General features: G+C 49.0%; 1 protein-coding gene across 1 annotated transcript; it reads left to right on the forward strand.

Annotated features, from left to right (window-relative positions):
- The first annotated feature begins 561 nt into the window (after window positions 1–561).
- Window positions 562–10,326, forward strand: LOC100713689 (angiopoietin-4-like). Its single transcript, XM_063249469.1, has 7 exons — window positions 562–726; window positions 1,462–1,528; window positions 2,745–2,851; window positions 3,944–4,045; window positions 5,820–5,986; window positions 9,268–9,398; window positions 10,148–10,326. Exons 1-7 carry the CDS (start codon window positions 562–564, stop codon window positions 10,324–10,326), a joined length of 918 nt encoding a protein of 305 aa, XP_063105539.1.
- The last annotated feature ends 342 nt before the right edge of the window (window positions 10,327–10,668 follow it).

A 10,668-nucleotide genomic window follows, 5' to 3' on the forward strand; every position in this document is an offset into this window, starting at 1 on the left:
GTGCACCCCAGGGACTTCTGTCCTGTTAAATGTTCCTCCTCAAAGCCCAAGAGGGACACAGGAAGGCAGCAGGCCTCCCAGCTCCTGTTGAAAAGGGAGTGCAGTGCTCACTGCTCCCCTGTGGCCCACTGGGGGTCAAGGGTTCCCCATTCCAACTTTACTTAGTCAGTCCACAAATGCTGATACCTCACTCACTGTGTGACAGCCAGTGCTGGACGCAGGGACCCAGCAGTACAGGCAGCCTGGCCTGTCTCTTTCAAAAGTACAGAGCTGACTCTGAGCCTCAGCAGGAAGGAGGAAATACTTCTTTGTTGAGCACCTCCTGTGTGCCAGATACTTTGCTATCAGTGTTCCTGGAGCTCCCACGGCAGAACTGGCCCTGAAGGGACTTTAGCCTGAGGCCAGAGGGTGTCCTATTAAGGGCCTCATTTTAGGGAGTAGAGAATGGCTGTATGAAAGGGAGACCAGACAGGGACTCATACTGCTGCTGGACTACCATGCGGGGCCTAGGAAGCCTTCAAGGACAAAGAATCCAGCAAGAATGATGGGATTCCAGGCAACATGGCTGACAGGGGATTGGGGCAGAGGACCTCGCTGTGGCTCCATCCTAATTCCACCAGGCTCAAGGAAGAGCTGGATGCCTACCAGACCACAAGCTGTGGAGAGACCAGAACCCTCTGGGGCCTGAGTGTGGCCGTGGCAGCAAGCCTGCAGAAGAAGCCCAATGTATGGAAAGTGTGGCTCAGCCCAAGCACTTTCCAGGGGCCCCCTCTCCTTGTAGGCTCCTGGCTAACCCAGCCTGAAGTGTGGCCAACTGCTCAATAGTGTGTATGGCAAGTTGTGTCAGCACTTTGTCATGGGAGGATGACTGGAGGTGCTTTGCCCTCCTTTGGAGGTACAGAGCAGAGTGCTGGGTGGCAGCAAGGGATACTGGCCTTTCTGTGGAGTTTCATCCCTCAGTCTCTCACTTCCTAGTACTAAGACTTTTCATGCTCATTTAATTTTTGAAGCCTCAGTTTTCCTCAGTTGTGAAATGGGAATAAAATGTCCCAGAGCACTGTACAGAGGATGAGATGAGGTCTTGCATAGGAAGGGGCTCAGCAAGGTGCAGGTGCCTATGGCCAAAAGTGGGTGAGACAGGTACAGATTCTGAGCATAGAGACTTAGAAGAAGCAGGTTTGGGCTGGACTGTGCTGTACATCCAGGCACCATGTCTTTAGGTCCCACCCCTTCTCTTAATCTTTTCTTAAATTCAAACAGGCAACTAAAATCCCTGTAGTACAGTGGTGGTTATTGTACTTTTATTATCACTGTTGTTGATATTTTTTTTTGCTACTGTTGCTGACTAAGAAAATTTGCAATGCATAGAGCCATGGAAAGGGCAGTTGGAATTGTCAGGCTTGTTCCCTGCTCGGACTTTGCACTGCTGTGGGAAGCAGGCTTCTCCTTTTTCCTTTCTAGGCCAGCACCTTCCCTATTGTTGACTGGACTCCAATTGCAATGGACCACCTGGAGCAGGGGGCTGCTGGCAGGGGGATGTAGAGACCCCTGGCTGTAAATGTATGCACAGGCTGGGATGGACACAGGTCCTAGTTGTCTAGGGCAAAGCAACCTGCTTCAGACAGGTGTCCTAGATGCAGAATCTGGAAACCACAGCAAAAAGGAAGTCTCACTTCCTGGAAGTCTCCTGGTTCATCACCAGAATTAACACCTATCCATCTGGACCTTTAATCCCATCTTTGATTATCAACCTACCCAGATTTTGGCTTCTAGTAGAATCACAGTCTCTAGGTGGTTGTACTAAATGAACTAAAGGGAGGATTGCAAATCCCAGCAGTTTATTTGTCAACAATAACTTTTCCCAAAGATCCATGGGCACTGGTAATTTCAGGCATTTAAGTCAGTATTCTTGTGGGATCTGAAATATAGTCTAGAGGGGAAGAAACATGGGTCCTTGATGCCGGTGGCCAGGCCCTGAAGCAGGCATATTGAGGGCCCTCTTCTCAGGGCTGCAGGTAGATTCAGTTGAAGTGTAGCCAGGAGGGGAGCCCAGGACCTCACATCCAAGTATGCCCCAGTAAGTTGTTCTGGCTGGCTGGGTACCCTCACCCTGAATTGTTAGTCTCCTGGTCTGCGGAATGGGAGCACCTCGCTGGAGTGAGGGCTCCTCTTACCCTCTCTCAAGGGCCTTGCACCTCCTCTTGGGTCTCCCCGCTTTGAGCCTCTAGGTTTTCAGCCTCACTCTGGTCACAGTGCTCTGGCTGGGCACAGCAGTCTGGGCTCCTCAGCCTGGTGTGCAGGGGCAGCTGAGCCTGCTGAAACAGCCTCCCCTCCACCCTATTCCTTTCCTGACCTCTCTCTGCCCACTTGGCACCATCTCAGGCAGCCAGAGTGCTCTCTGCAGAGGCTCCACACTCATGGGAGTCAGTCCCATTCTTCATGGTCCTGTGCCCTGTGCTCTGTTCACTTCAGAGCCTTTACCATGCTGTTCCCTCTGCCCAGAACACCACTTTGCAGCTGGAACTCCTATCCCTTGCTCTATGAAACCTTGCAAGATGTGGCTATCTCCCTATAGCTTAATTCCTGAGCCAGGACCTACACATGACAGGTGTGTAAGGAAATTTGCAGTACATAGAATCCATGGAAAGTGCGGTTGGAATTCACAGCAAGCGAGCCCACCCGGTCTCTTCCTTCTACTTGCTGATCTCCAGATGTCTGACTTTGCTTCACTGCTGGCTCTGCAGGTGCAGATGTGCCGGGCTTTCGGGACTGTGAGGACATCCGCAAGTCTGGGTTCAATAAGGATGGCGTCTACACCATCTTCGTGCCCAATATGAATCAGCCCAGGAGGGTGAGAGGGGTCCTGGCATGGGGAGAGGAGAGTGGATGTGGTTGTTGAACCAGGAGTTTTCCAGACAAACCCCCTTTAGCATTGTGCTTTGTTGAGCGGCTGAGATGCCAGTAAAGTGGGGTCCCCTACTTCTTTGACCTCTCACGCAGGCAGAGGTGTGACCATGGGGTGATGTACAGAAGTCCTCAAAGTAGAAGTTGCTGCCTTACAGAGAGACTTCTCATTGGGGTAGCTGAAAATAGTTCAGTTCTGGTTAAAGCCATGCTCGTTTATACAACAAGTAAACCTTGCAATTCCATTGGCCCAGCACAAAATTTATTTCTAGTTGAGGGCAGAAACTGGGGCTTTGCTGTATGCAGGAAATGAGTGTGAGGGGCCCATGGAGTTGCCATCATCTTCAGTGAGCAGCTCCCAAGGTGGCCCTGAGCTTACAGGTACAGTCGTCAGGTGCGGAGGGGTTGCAGGAGAGGGAGGTGTCAGCTAGGGCTTGGGCTGGCCAGGAGGGCAAGGAAGGGGAGCAGCCATGCATTGGGCCTGCTCTGTGTTTCCTTCTGCACTTCCCTTTTGCTCTCCTGAGCATGTCACAGAGAAGCTCCATTTGTCTCCGGAGTGCCTTTCACGCTTCTCACCTATCTGGTAAATGACTCTTAGAGCAGAGACCAGCTGAGGGCAGAGTGTTTGCAAAAATTTCTAGCTTGAATTTCATGCTATTTTATTATATTTATTTTCACAGTCATGTCAATAAAAGCAAGCATTAATGTTTTTCCATTTATGGTACTGAAAAGATTTCTTTATAATAAAGCTCACTAGCTTTCATGGAGAATGTGCTTTGGAAAAATTAAGTAAATGTAGCTATGAGGGAATTTGAAGAGTAATTTTTCCAAAGTACATTCTCCATGAAAACTAGTGAGCTTTATTATAAAGAAATCTTTTCAGTATTATAAATGGAAAAACACTAATGCTTGCTTTTATTGACCTTGAGCACCTTTTGCTCTGTGGGGGTGGGGTCCATCAGCCAAATCACCCTTGTGTTGCCCTGGATCTGGCTTCTGGCTGTGTCCAGGGGATTCCAGCTGCTCCTCTTTCCCCCAGGTTTTCTGTGTGATGGACACCAGTGGAGGCGCCTGGACCCTCATCCAGCGCCGTGAGAATGGTGCAGTGGATTTCAAGAGGAGCTGGCAGGAATACAAGCAGGTGACACTGCCTCCCTGGGGAGGGGCTTTGCAGGGACCCCGGTGGTGGTCAGGGGGGAGAGAAGTGTGTTGCCCTCACAGCTTCCCAGAAAAGATACTCAGCCCCCCTGAGCCACCTAACCTCAAACAGGCTTGCTCAGCAAGCATGTGCTACTGAGGACTCCACCTCCTGAAACTGAGCCTCTTTTTGAAATGTCTCACACACATTCTAGGAATGAAATTTAACTTATGTTTCAAATTTTGGTAAAAATATACATTGCTAAGTAACTTTTAAAAAAATACAGCAGAGGCACATGAAAGGAAATAGTACCCAGCTCCCCTGGCTACACTGCTTAAATGAGTTTCTTTCTCCTTTTCTCCTTCTGTGACCACATCAGCAGTATACAGTTTGTAATGTGGAGTTGCTTATTGAAAGATCAAATGCCTTTTACAACATAAGGTATTTCCTGATTGCTTTCCAAAGTAAGGACGTTTTGGCAAGTTAACTTAAATGTTCCTAAACTTCTTTTCCTATAAGATTTAAATTTATTGATTGCATTTTTGATATATTTTTTATTTTAAAAACAAAAAAGGATAAAAAATACAGAACTTCAAAAAATAAACTAACACTTGCTAATATATTTCATATTGTTATTTTGAAAGTAGGTGAATCATATTGTCTCCCAAGTGTAAATTTAAAAAAAAGTAAATAAGATCCAATATGTACAATAGATATTGTGAACATGAAAAGAAAAGAAAGTGCTCAATAGGAGAGAACAAGAGCAGCTATGATATGGGAAAGGAGAAAAGAAAGAAGGCAAGAGATTATATATATATATATACATATGTTTACACATTTATGTGTGTGTATGTATATACAAGATAGATAGGCATACTACTAATCTCTGTTCATTGAACAGTTTGTGTTTTCATTGTCTGATTGACCATTTCTAAATGTTTTTAAACTTTTCAAAAGCAAAAGAAATAGGAAAACATCATGAAGAAATATAGCAATATTATTATTTGCATCCAATTTCTATTCTATTTGATAAATGCTTAAATATAAATATCGAGTTAAGTTGTAGGTGTTCTTGAACCAATTGAGATGTTAAAAAATCATCAAAATGGAAAAGAGAAATCAGGGGCTCAGATGCAGAAATACACAAAAGAAAGCTGGATGTTTACCCTGAGCTAGTAATGGCAGCTCCTCCCACCAACGGGAGCAGACACTGGGGACAAGATGGCCCATGTGCTCTTAGGTTCTTATACACTTTCATGTTGCTGAAAGTTTCCATTTGTTTCCTTGTTGTTGAACAAAGTCTGCTGTACCATTTATGTCCAGATGAAAATCTTTATACTGAGATTAAATGGACAAGTAACTAAAGGCACAAATAAGAAGTGTGAAGCACAGTGAATTTCACATATGTGCTTACCCCTGTTCCCCACTCAGAGCTAGACATAAAAGCCTCATAGCACTCCAGAATCCCCCTGGTGTCTCCTCCTAATTGTTCCCAAAAATAGTCACTATTTTTATTCAGATTACCACAGATTAGTTTTGTCTGTTACTGAACTTTGGGGAAATGTGATTTCAGTCATATTTAATGTTTAATGAACTTTTACCTTTACAAATGGTCTTTTTCCTCTGGGAGGTGGGGGTCTCCTGCCCCAGACTGCCCATCGTGATCATTAGGCCCAGCAGCTTGGGAATGAGGTCTCAGAGCCTGGCCCAACCCCACGTTCAGCCAGGAACATACTTCCCACTTAGCATGCAGCCCACCCTGTCCCCCTCCACACAGGGCTTCGGTGACCCTGCTGGGGAGCACTGGCTGGGGAACGAGGTGGTGCACCAGCTCAGCAGCAGCGCTAACTACTCTCTGCGTGTGGAGATGGAAGACTGGCAAGGCAACACGTTCTATGCCAACTTTGGTTATTTCCAGCTGGACAGCGAGAAAGAGTTTTACAGGTTGGCTCGGGGCCCAGTTGGTGGGTGGGCTGGGTCCCAGGAGAGTGCTTGTGCTGTGTCCTGGGGTGAGGTGGAAATGCCCTTGGGATGGGCAGGGAACCCGGCCCCTTTCTGAAAGTTTGACAGCTCCCACTTGGGCAAATCAGGGGAGTTGCTCTGAAGCTCTGTGCTTCAAAGGCAGAATGGCTTTGGATATGCAGATACTGCAAAACTTTATTACTTTATCCCACTCCTTCTTCAGTGTGGTTCTTGGCATATTTAGGAAGGATAATCAGCATTTATGGAACACTTACTGTTTTCTCAGCACTCCATTAATTCCTGCCCACAGCTCTCTGAGGTGGGCATTACCATACCTATTTTAGTACAATGAACACTGAGGCAGTGGGGCGAAGCAAGTTGGAGATGTAGAAATGATGTATTTGAAGACAGAAACGTCACATTTCTACCTCAATGCATAAATCTGCATTACTGATGTCAGCCCTGCAAGTGTATGCATGTGTGCTAAATATGGAAGCTCTCATGTGGGAATTGCTGTGCTCCCCTGGCTTTTTCTTTGAACCGCAGAGAGCTCCACAGCTCCAGGCTGCTACACCCAGGCCTCAAAAGGCTCTCATTCACTTCTCCCTCTGCAGAGCCTAACAGAGCAGGATATCAGATACTTGTTCTGTGCCTGCATGTGCTGGCCTGGTCACTTTGGGAGGAGTCTGATCTGGGATCCACCCCCACAGAGTGACTCTTACTCTGGTGTGGGGGATGTTTTAGGATTTTTACTGGTGGCTCACACCATAGAGGGGATTGTGGCTACCAAAGTGGAAGCCACAGAAATCCTGGAGATGCTGTCCAATCAGGGAGGTCTTTGTGGAGTACAGATGCCTATCATGAGTGGACTCTGCTCCTACAGAGAGCAGATAGGAAGGGCACTTCAGAGAGTGGGCATATTGTGAAAAAAGATAGAGGTGGCCTCCTGCTGGGCCATCCTTATCCTAAATTGAAAGAGAGTCTTACAAAAGTCCTGGGATCATAAATACTGTGGTCCTTCAGGAAAATCCTCAGAGACCAATATCTCAGAACCATGAAGTAGGAGCCATGTCAAGAAAGATGAGAGGATGAAAGATGCTGAGCCCTGGGACCCACCCTCCAGAGTCAGGGAGCTCCTGGGGTGGAGAGGTCCCCCAGGGAATCCCAGTATAAAGATGCACAGTGAGCAGCTGGGGAGTGGGTGTCTGGGGGGTGCCTTTCAGACACAGGAATGGGAACCCCTGATGCCCACCAGAGGTGCAGGCAGAGCCTGCAGATGAAGTGGCCCCAGGAGGCATGGATGAGTCACAGGGACACAGAGTGACCTGGCACTTGCTTTTCCAAGGTGCATAATCATTTAGACCTGAATCCAGGTGCAGGGAGCACAAAGAGCTGCTCAGCTAGCTCCAACCTGTAGTGTGAAGGGCACCCCACATCCCTGGGTGTGCTCACCTCACACACACACACACACACACACACACACACACACACACACACACACACACACACGGGGCTTGTGCATGGGCAGCTACACAAATGACCACACTGGGAACACAGACACATGTGCAAATGCACCTCTCCCAAAAGAGCTGCCAGAGAAACAAAGGCACAGATGCAAGGGCTGATCATGGAGCATGCATTTGGGTCATAGTGGGTCTCCCAGTGCAAACTCAGCACCCACACACATCTACACTAGGGCACATAAACTATATTCAGGTGCTGAAACCTGGCACTAGACTATGTGGACACATGAGTAATGTATGTGGGATGTCTCACTTTGGGCTTCTACAGGCCTGAGGCATAAATGAAGAGCGGGTCAGTGTGGGTGTCCTACTTCATGATGTGGGGTCCTCAGAGGTCACTGACCCCATTGTGGCTCCCAGGGATGAGAGAATGTCAGCACTGAATCCTCCCTGGAACCTTTCATGGCCATAAGAAGAATCCAGAACTGTGATAGCAGTTGGGCAGTCTGTGAGTTCTGTTCAGGGCACTCCTAGTCAGGCAGCTCTTTGCAGGGCACTGGGTCATACCATCCCAGAGTTCAGGGTGGCATATTTAAGGGCACAGGGTGCTTCATGGCTGGCCATCAGGCTACATTCCTTCTCACCACAGACAGGAAGAGTCCTTGAGTGAACGTTGGGAGGACAGCACCAGCCACCCACCCAGCCCCATGTTCCCTTGGGTTGCACCAGGGACATCTCCTAGGCTCTGCCATGGGAATCAGTGCATCCTTGAGCTGTCCTGGCTGTATCCACAGTCAATTCCCCTCCACCATGTGGGACTAACTGCCCCCAACTGTCTCCCATGACCACTGCAGGTATAGCCCCTCCCTCTAGTTTCCCAGTCAGCCATGGGCCAGTCGGCCATGGGCCAGGAACCAAGTAACAGTGAACACTGAGTGTGCCCAGTGTTCACTGCCTTGAACAATCTACAAGCTGAGGCCACCAAACTACACAATGACCAAGGTATCTGTCAATATCTGTGTGGTTGCCACATGCATAGCTGAAGAAACTGAGGTCATGCAGCCTCCAAGAGGCAGAGCGGGTGTTTGAGTACATCAGTTGGTGTTGATGGCCATCAGCACCAGGGAGTCTTAGACCCCAGACTCTGGCCAAAGACTATAACTCCCCTTCTGTGAGCTGCCTGCTGATATGCAAGTCACAAGGGGTTCCTTGGATGTAGATCGGTTTGTTCTGCTGTGGTCAGGGCAGGGCTTCCTGGAAGAGGCAGGACATGGGTAGGTATGATGGTGCCAGATGCAGGATAATAATGGGTACAGAAACACAAGTGGGTCCCCAGTCACGTCACATTGGCCTGGCATCTGGCGCTGACCCTCCTTGATCCTGAGACCTTGGGCAGGTTCTTGTGCTCTTGGGATCCCATCTTCGCATGTGGAAAGGGTGTTGAGAGGCTTAGATAAGAGCAAGTCAACCCTTGCAAAGGGCTGGGGACAGTTCCTGCCCCTGGTAGAGGCACAAAAGCTGTCAGCTGCTGTCCTCATTATGGCCACTGTGATTCCTTCACAAGACCAAGTTCTTGAGATAAGAGGGACCAGCACATAGTAGGTGCTTTACTCCTAAAAGGCAGCAGGGGAGGAGGAGCCTGAGGAAAATGGTCCAGAAACCAGATCTGGGCTGAGGCTCCCACTTTAGGAACAACAAGAAGTAAACCCAGCCTGGGCAAAGCTCCCAATGGAAACGCTTCCTCAGCACGGCACTAACTTGACTGCGCTCTCCTCTCTCTCCATCCTTGGTGGCCTCCAGAATTTATCTGGACAAAGATAGTGGCATCTCAACTCGCCAGGGCCGCTTGATCCTGAGAAGCAACAACTTCAGCACCCATGATGCAGACCACGACAACTGCGGCTGCAACTGTGCAGTGATAATGTCTGGAGGTGAGTTACCTTCCCCACCAGGGTTCTAAGGTTCCCTCCTTAGAGGGACACCCCTCCTCCTAACTCAAAGGTCAGGGCATGACCAGGGCATAGTTTTCCACCAACTCTGGCTCAGGCAGTGATCCTGAGCTAGGGCAGAGATCGGAGAGTGAGAGATGGGATGAACCAGACACAGGACAGGGAGGACAGAGAAGGAGGGATGTGAGCCACAGACATGGGGACAGATGGGGCAGAGAGAACAGAGGCTGATAGAAATGAGAGTAGTAAAGACAGAGTTGCACTGGGACAGGGAAGGCAGAGGGAGAGCTGGAGAGGAAGCGCAGCCCTGGAAACACCAGAAGAGGACTGGGTACATGGGGATAGTGACCTGGGAAAGACAGTTTAAAAGAGACCAGAGACAGCTATCAGGGAAGGATGTCCTTCACCAGGAAGAGGCACACAGTGTGACACATGGTCAGAGACCACCTAGAGAGAGACTCATGGAGACAGAGGCCACCAGATACCAAGGGAGGTAATATGGACATGTGAGGAAGCCAGAAAATTGGGAGGTCAGTGAGGGAGGGACACGGGGTGCGAGGATTCTGGGGAATGTAAGAAGGTGCAGACAGGCTGAGAGAGGTGTCCAGTGACTTTGTTGCCCTCTTGTGACTGAGTCTGAGAACAGGGACTCCTGGTCCTCCCCTACCTCCTCAGCTCACTGATGCCCAGAGGTAACAGCTGTGATTGGTCCATGTCCTCCTCTTCAACAGGATGGTGGTTTGACTCCTGTGGCCCCTCCAACCTCAATGGCGTCTACTACTCAGCTGACCAGTACAAGCAGAAGATCAATGGCATCCGTTGGGACCACTCCTCCAGTTCCAATATCTCCGGTCCCACTATCTTCTCACTCCGCACCTCCCGCATGATGATGCGGCCCTTGCACAGCTAGGGAGCACCTTGTGTAGGCCAGTCTAGGTTGTCTATCCTAACAATAAGGCCAGTAAGGGCATCTGCACCATGCAGATGCCTGAGGGTCAGGTGGCCTGTGCACCCCCAGAAGACACTGGGTGCTCAGTTCATGATGATAATGCTCCTACTTCATGAGAGATGAACTTTTCAGTGACAAAACATTGCCTTCTGATGTCACACATGGCCCTGACTCTGTGATGTTTTCACCCAACCTGACTTGTCAGACAAGGTCATTTGGAGGAGCCCATGTTCCAAATATAGAACAATCTCATGTGTTGTGAAACTGTGGCATAGTGACTTCACTCCTCATGCAAGTGGACCT

The sequence above is a fragment of the Cavia porcellus genome, unplaced genomic scaffold, assembly GCF_034190915.1.
Source record: "Cavia porcellus strain 051 isolate PalLab524CR breed Dunkin Hartley unplaced genomic scaffold, mCavPor4.1 scaffold_5, whole genome shotgun sequence".
NCBI lineage: Eukaryota > Metazoa > Chordata > Mammalia > Rodentia > Caviidae > Cavia > Cavia porcellus.

Bases quoted from the DNA above. Each gene is read 5' to 3' on its own strand.
- LOC100713689 (XM_063249469.1), top strand. From the start codon at position 562: ATGGCTGACAGGGGATTGGGGCAGAGGACCTCGCTGTGGCTCCATCCT. The intron at 5,987-9,267 runs GTTGGCTCGGGG...GGTGGCCTCCAG, and splicing joins AGCGAGAAAGAGTTTTACAG to AATTTATCTGGACAAAGATA. The intron at 9,399-10,147 runs GTGAGTTACCTT...CCTCTTCAACAG, and splicing joins TGCAGTGATAATGTCTGGAG to GATGGTGGTTTGACTCCTGT.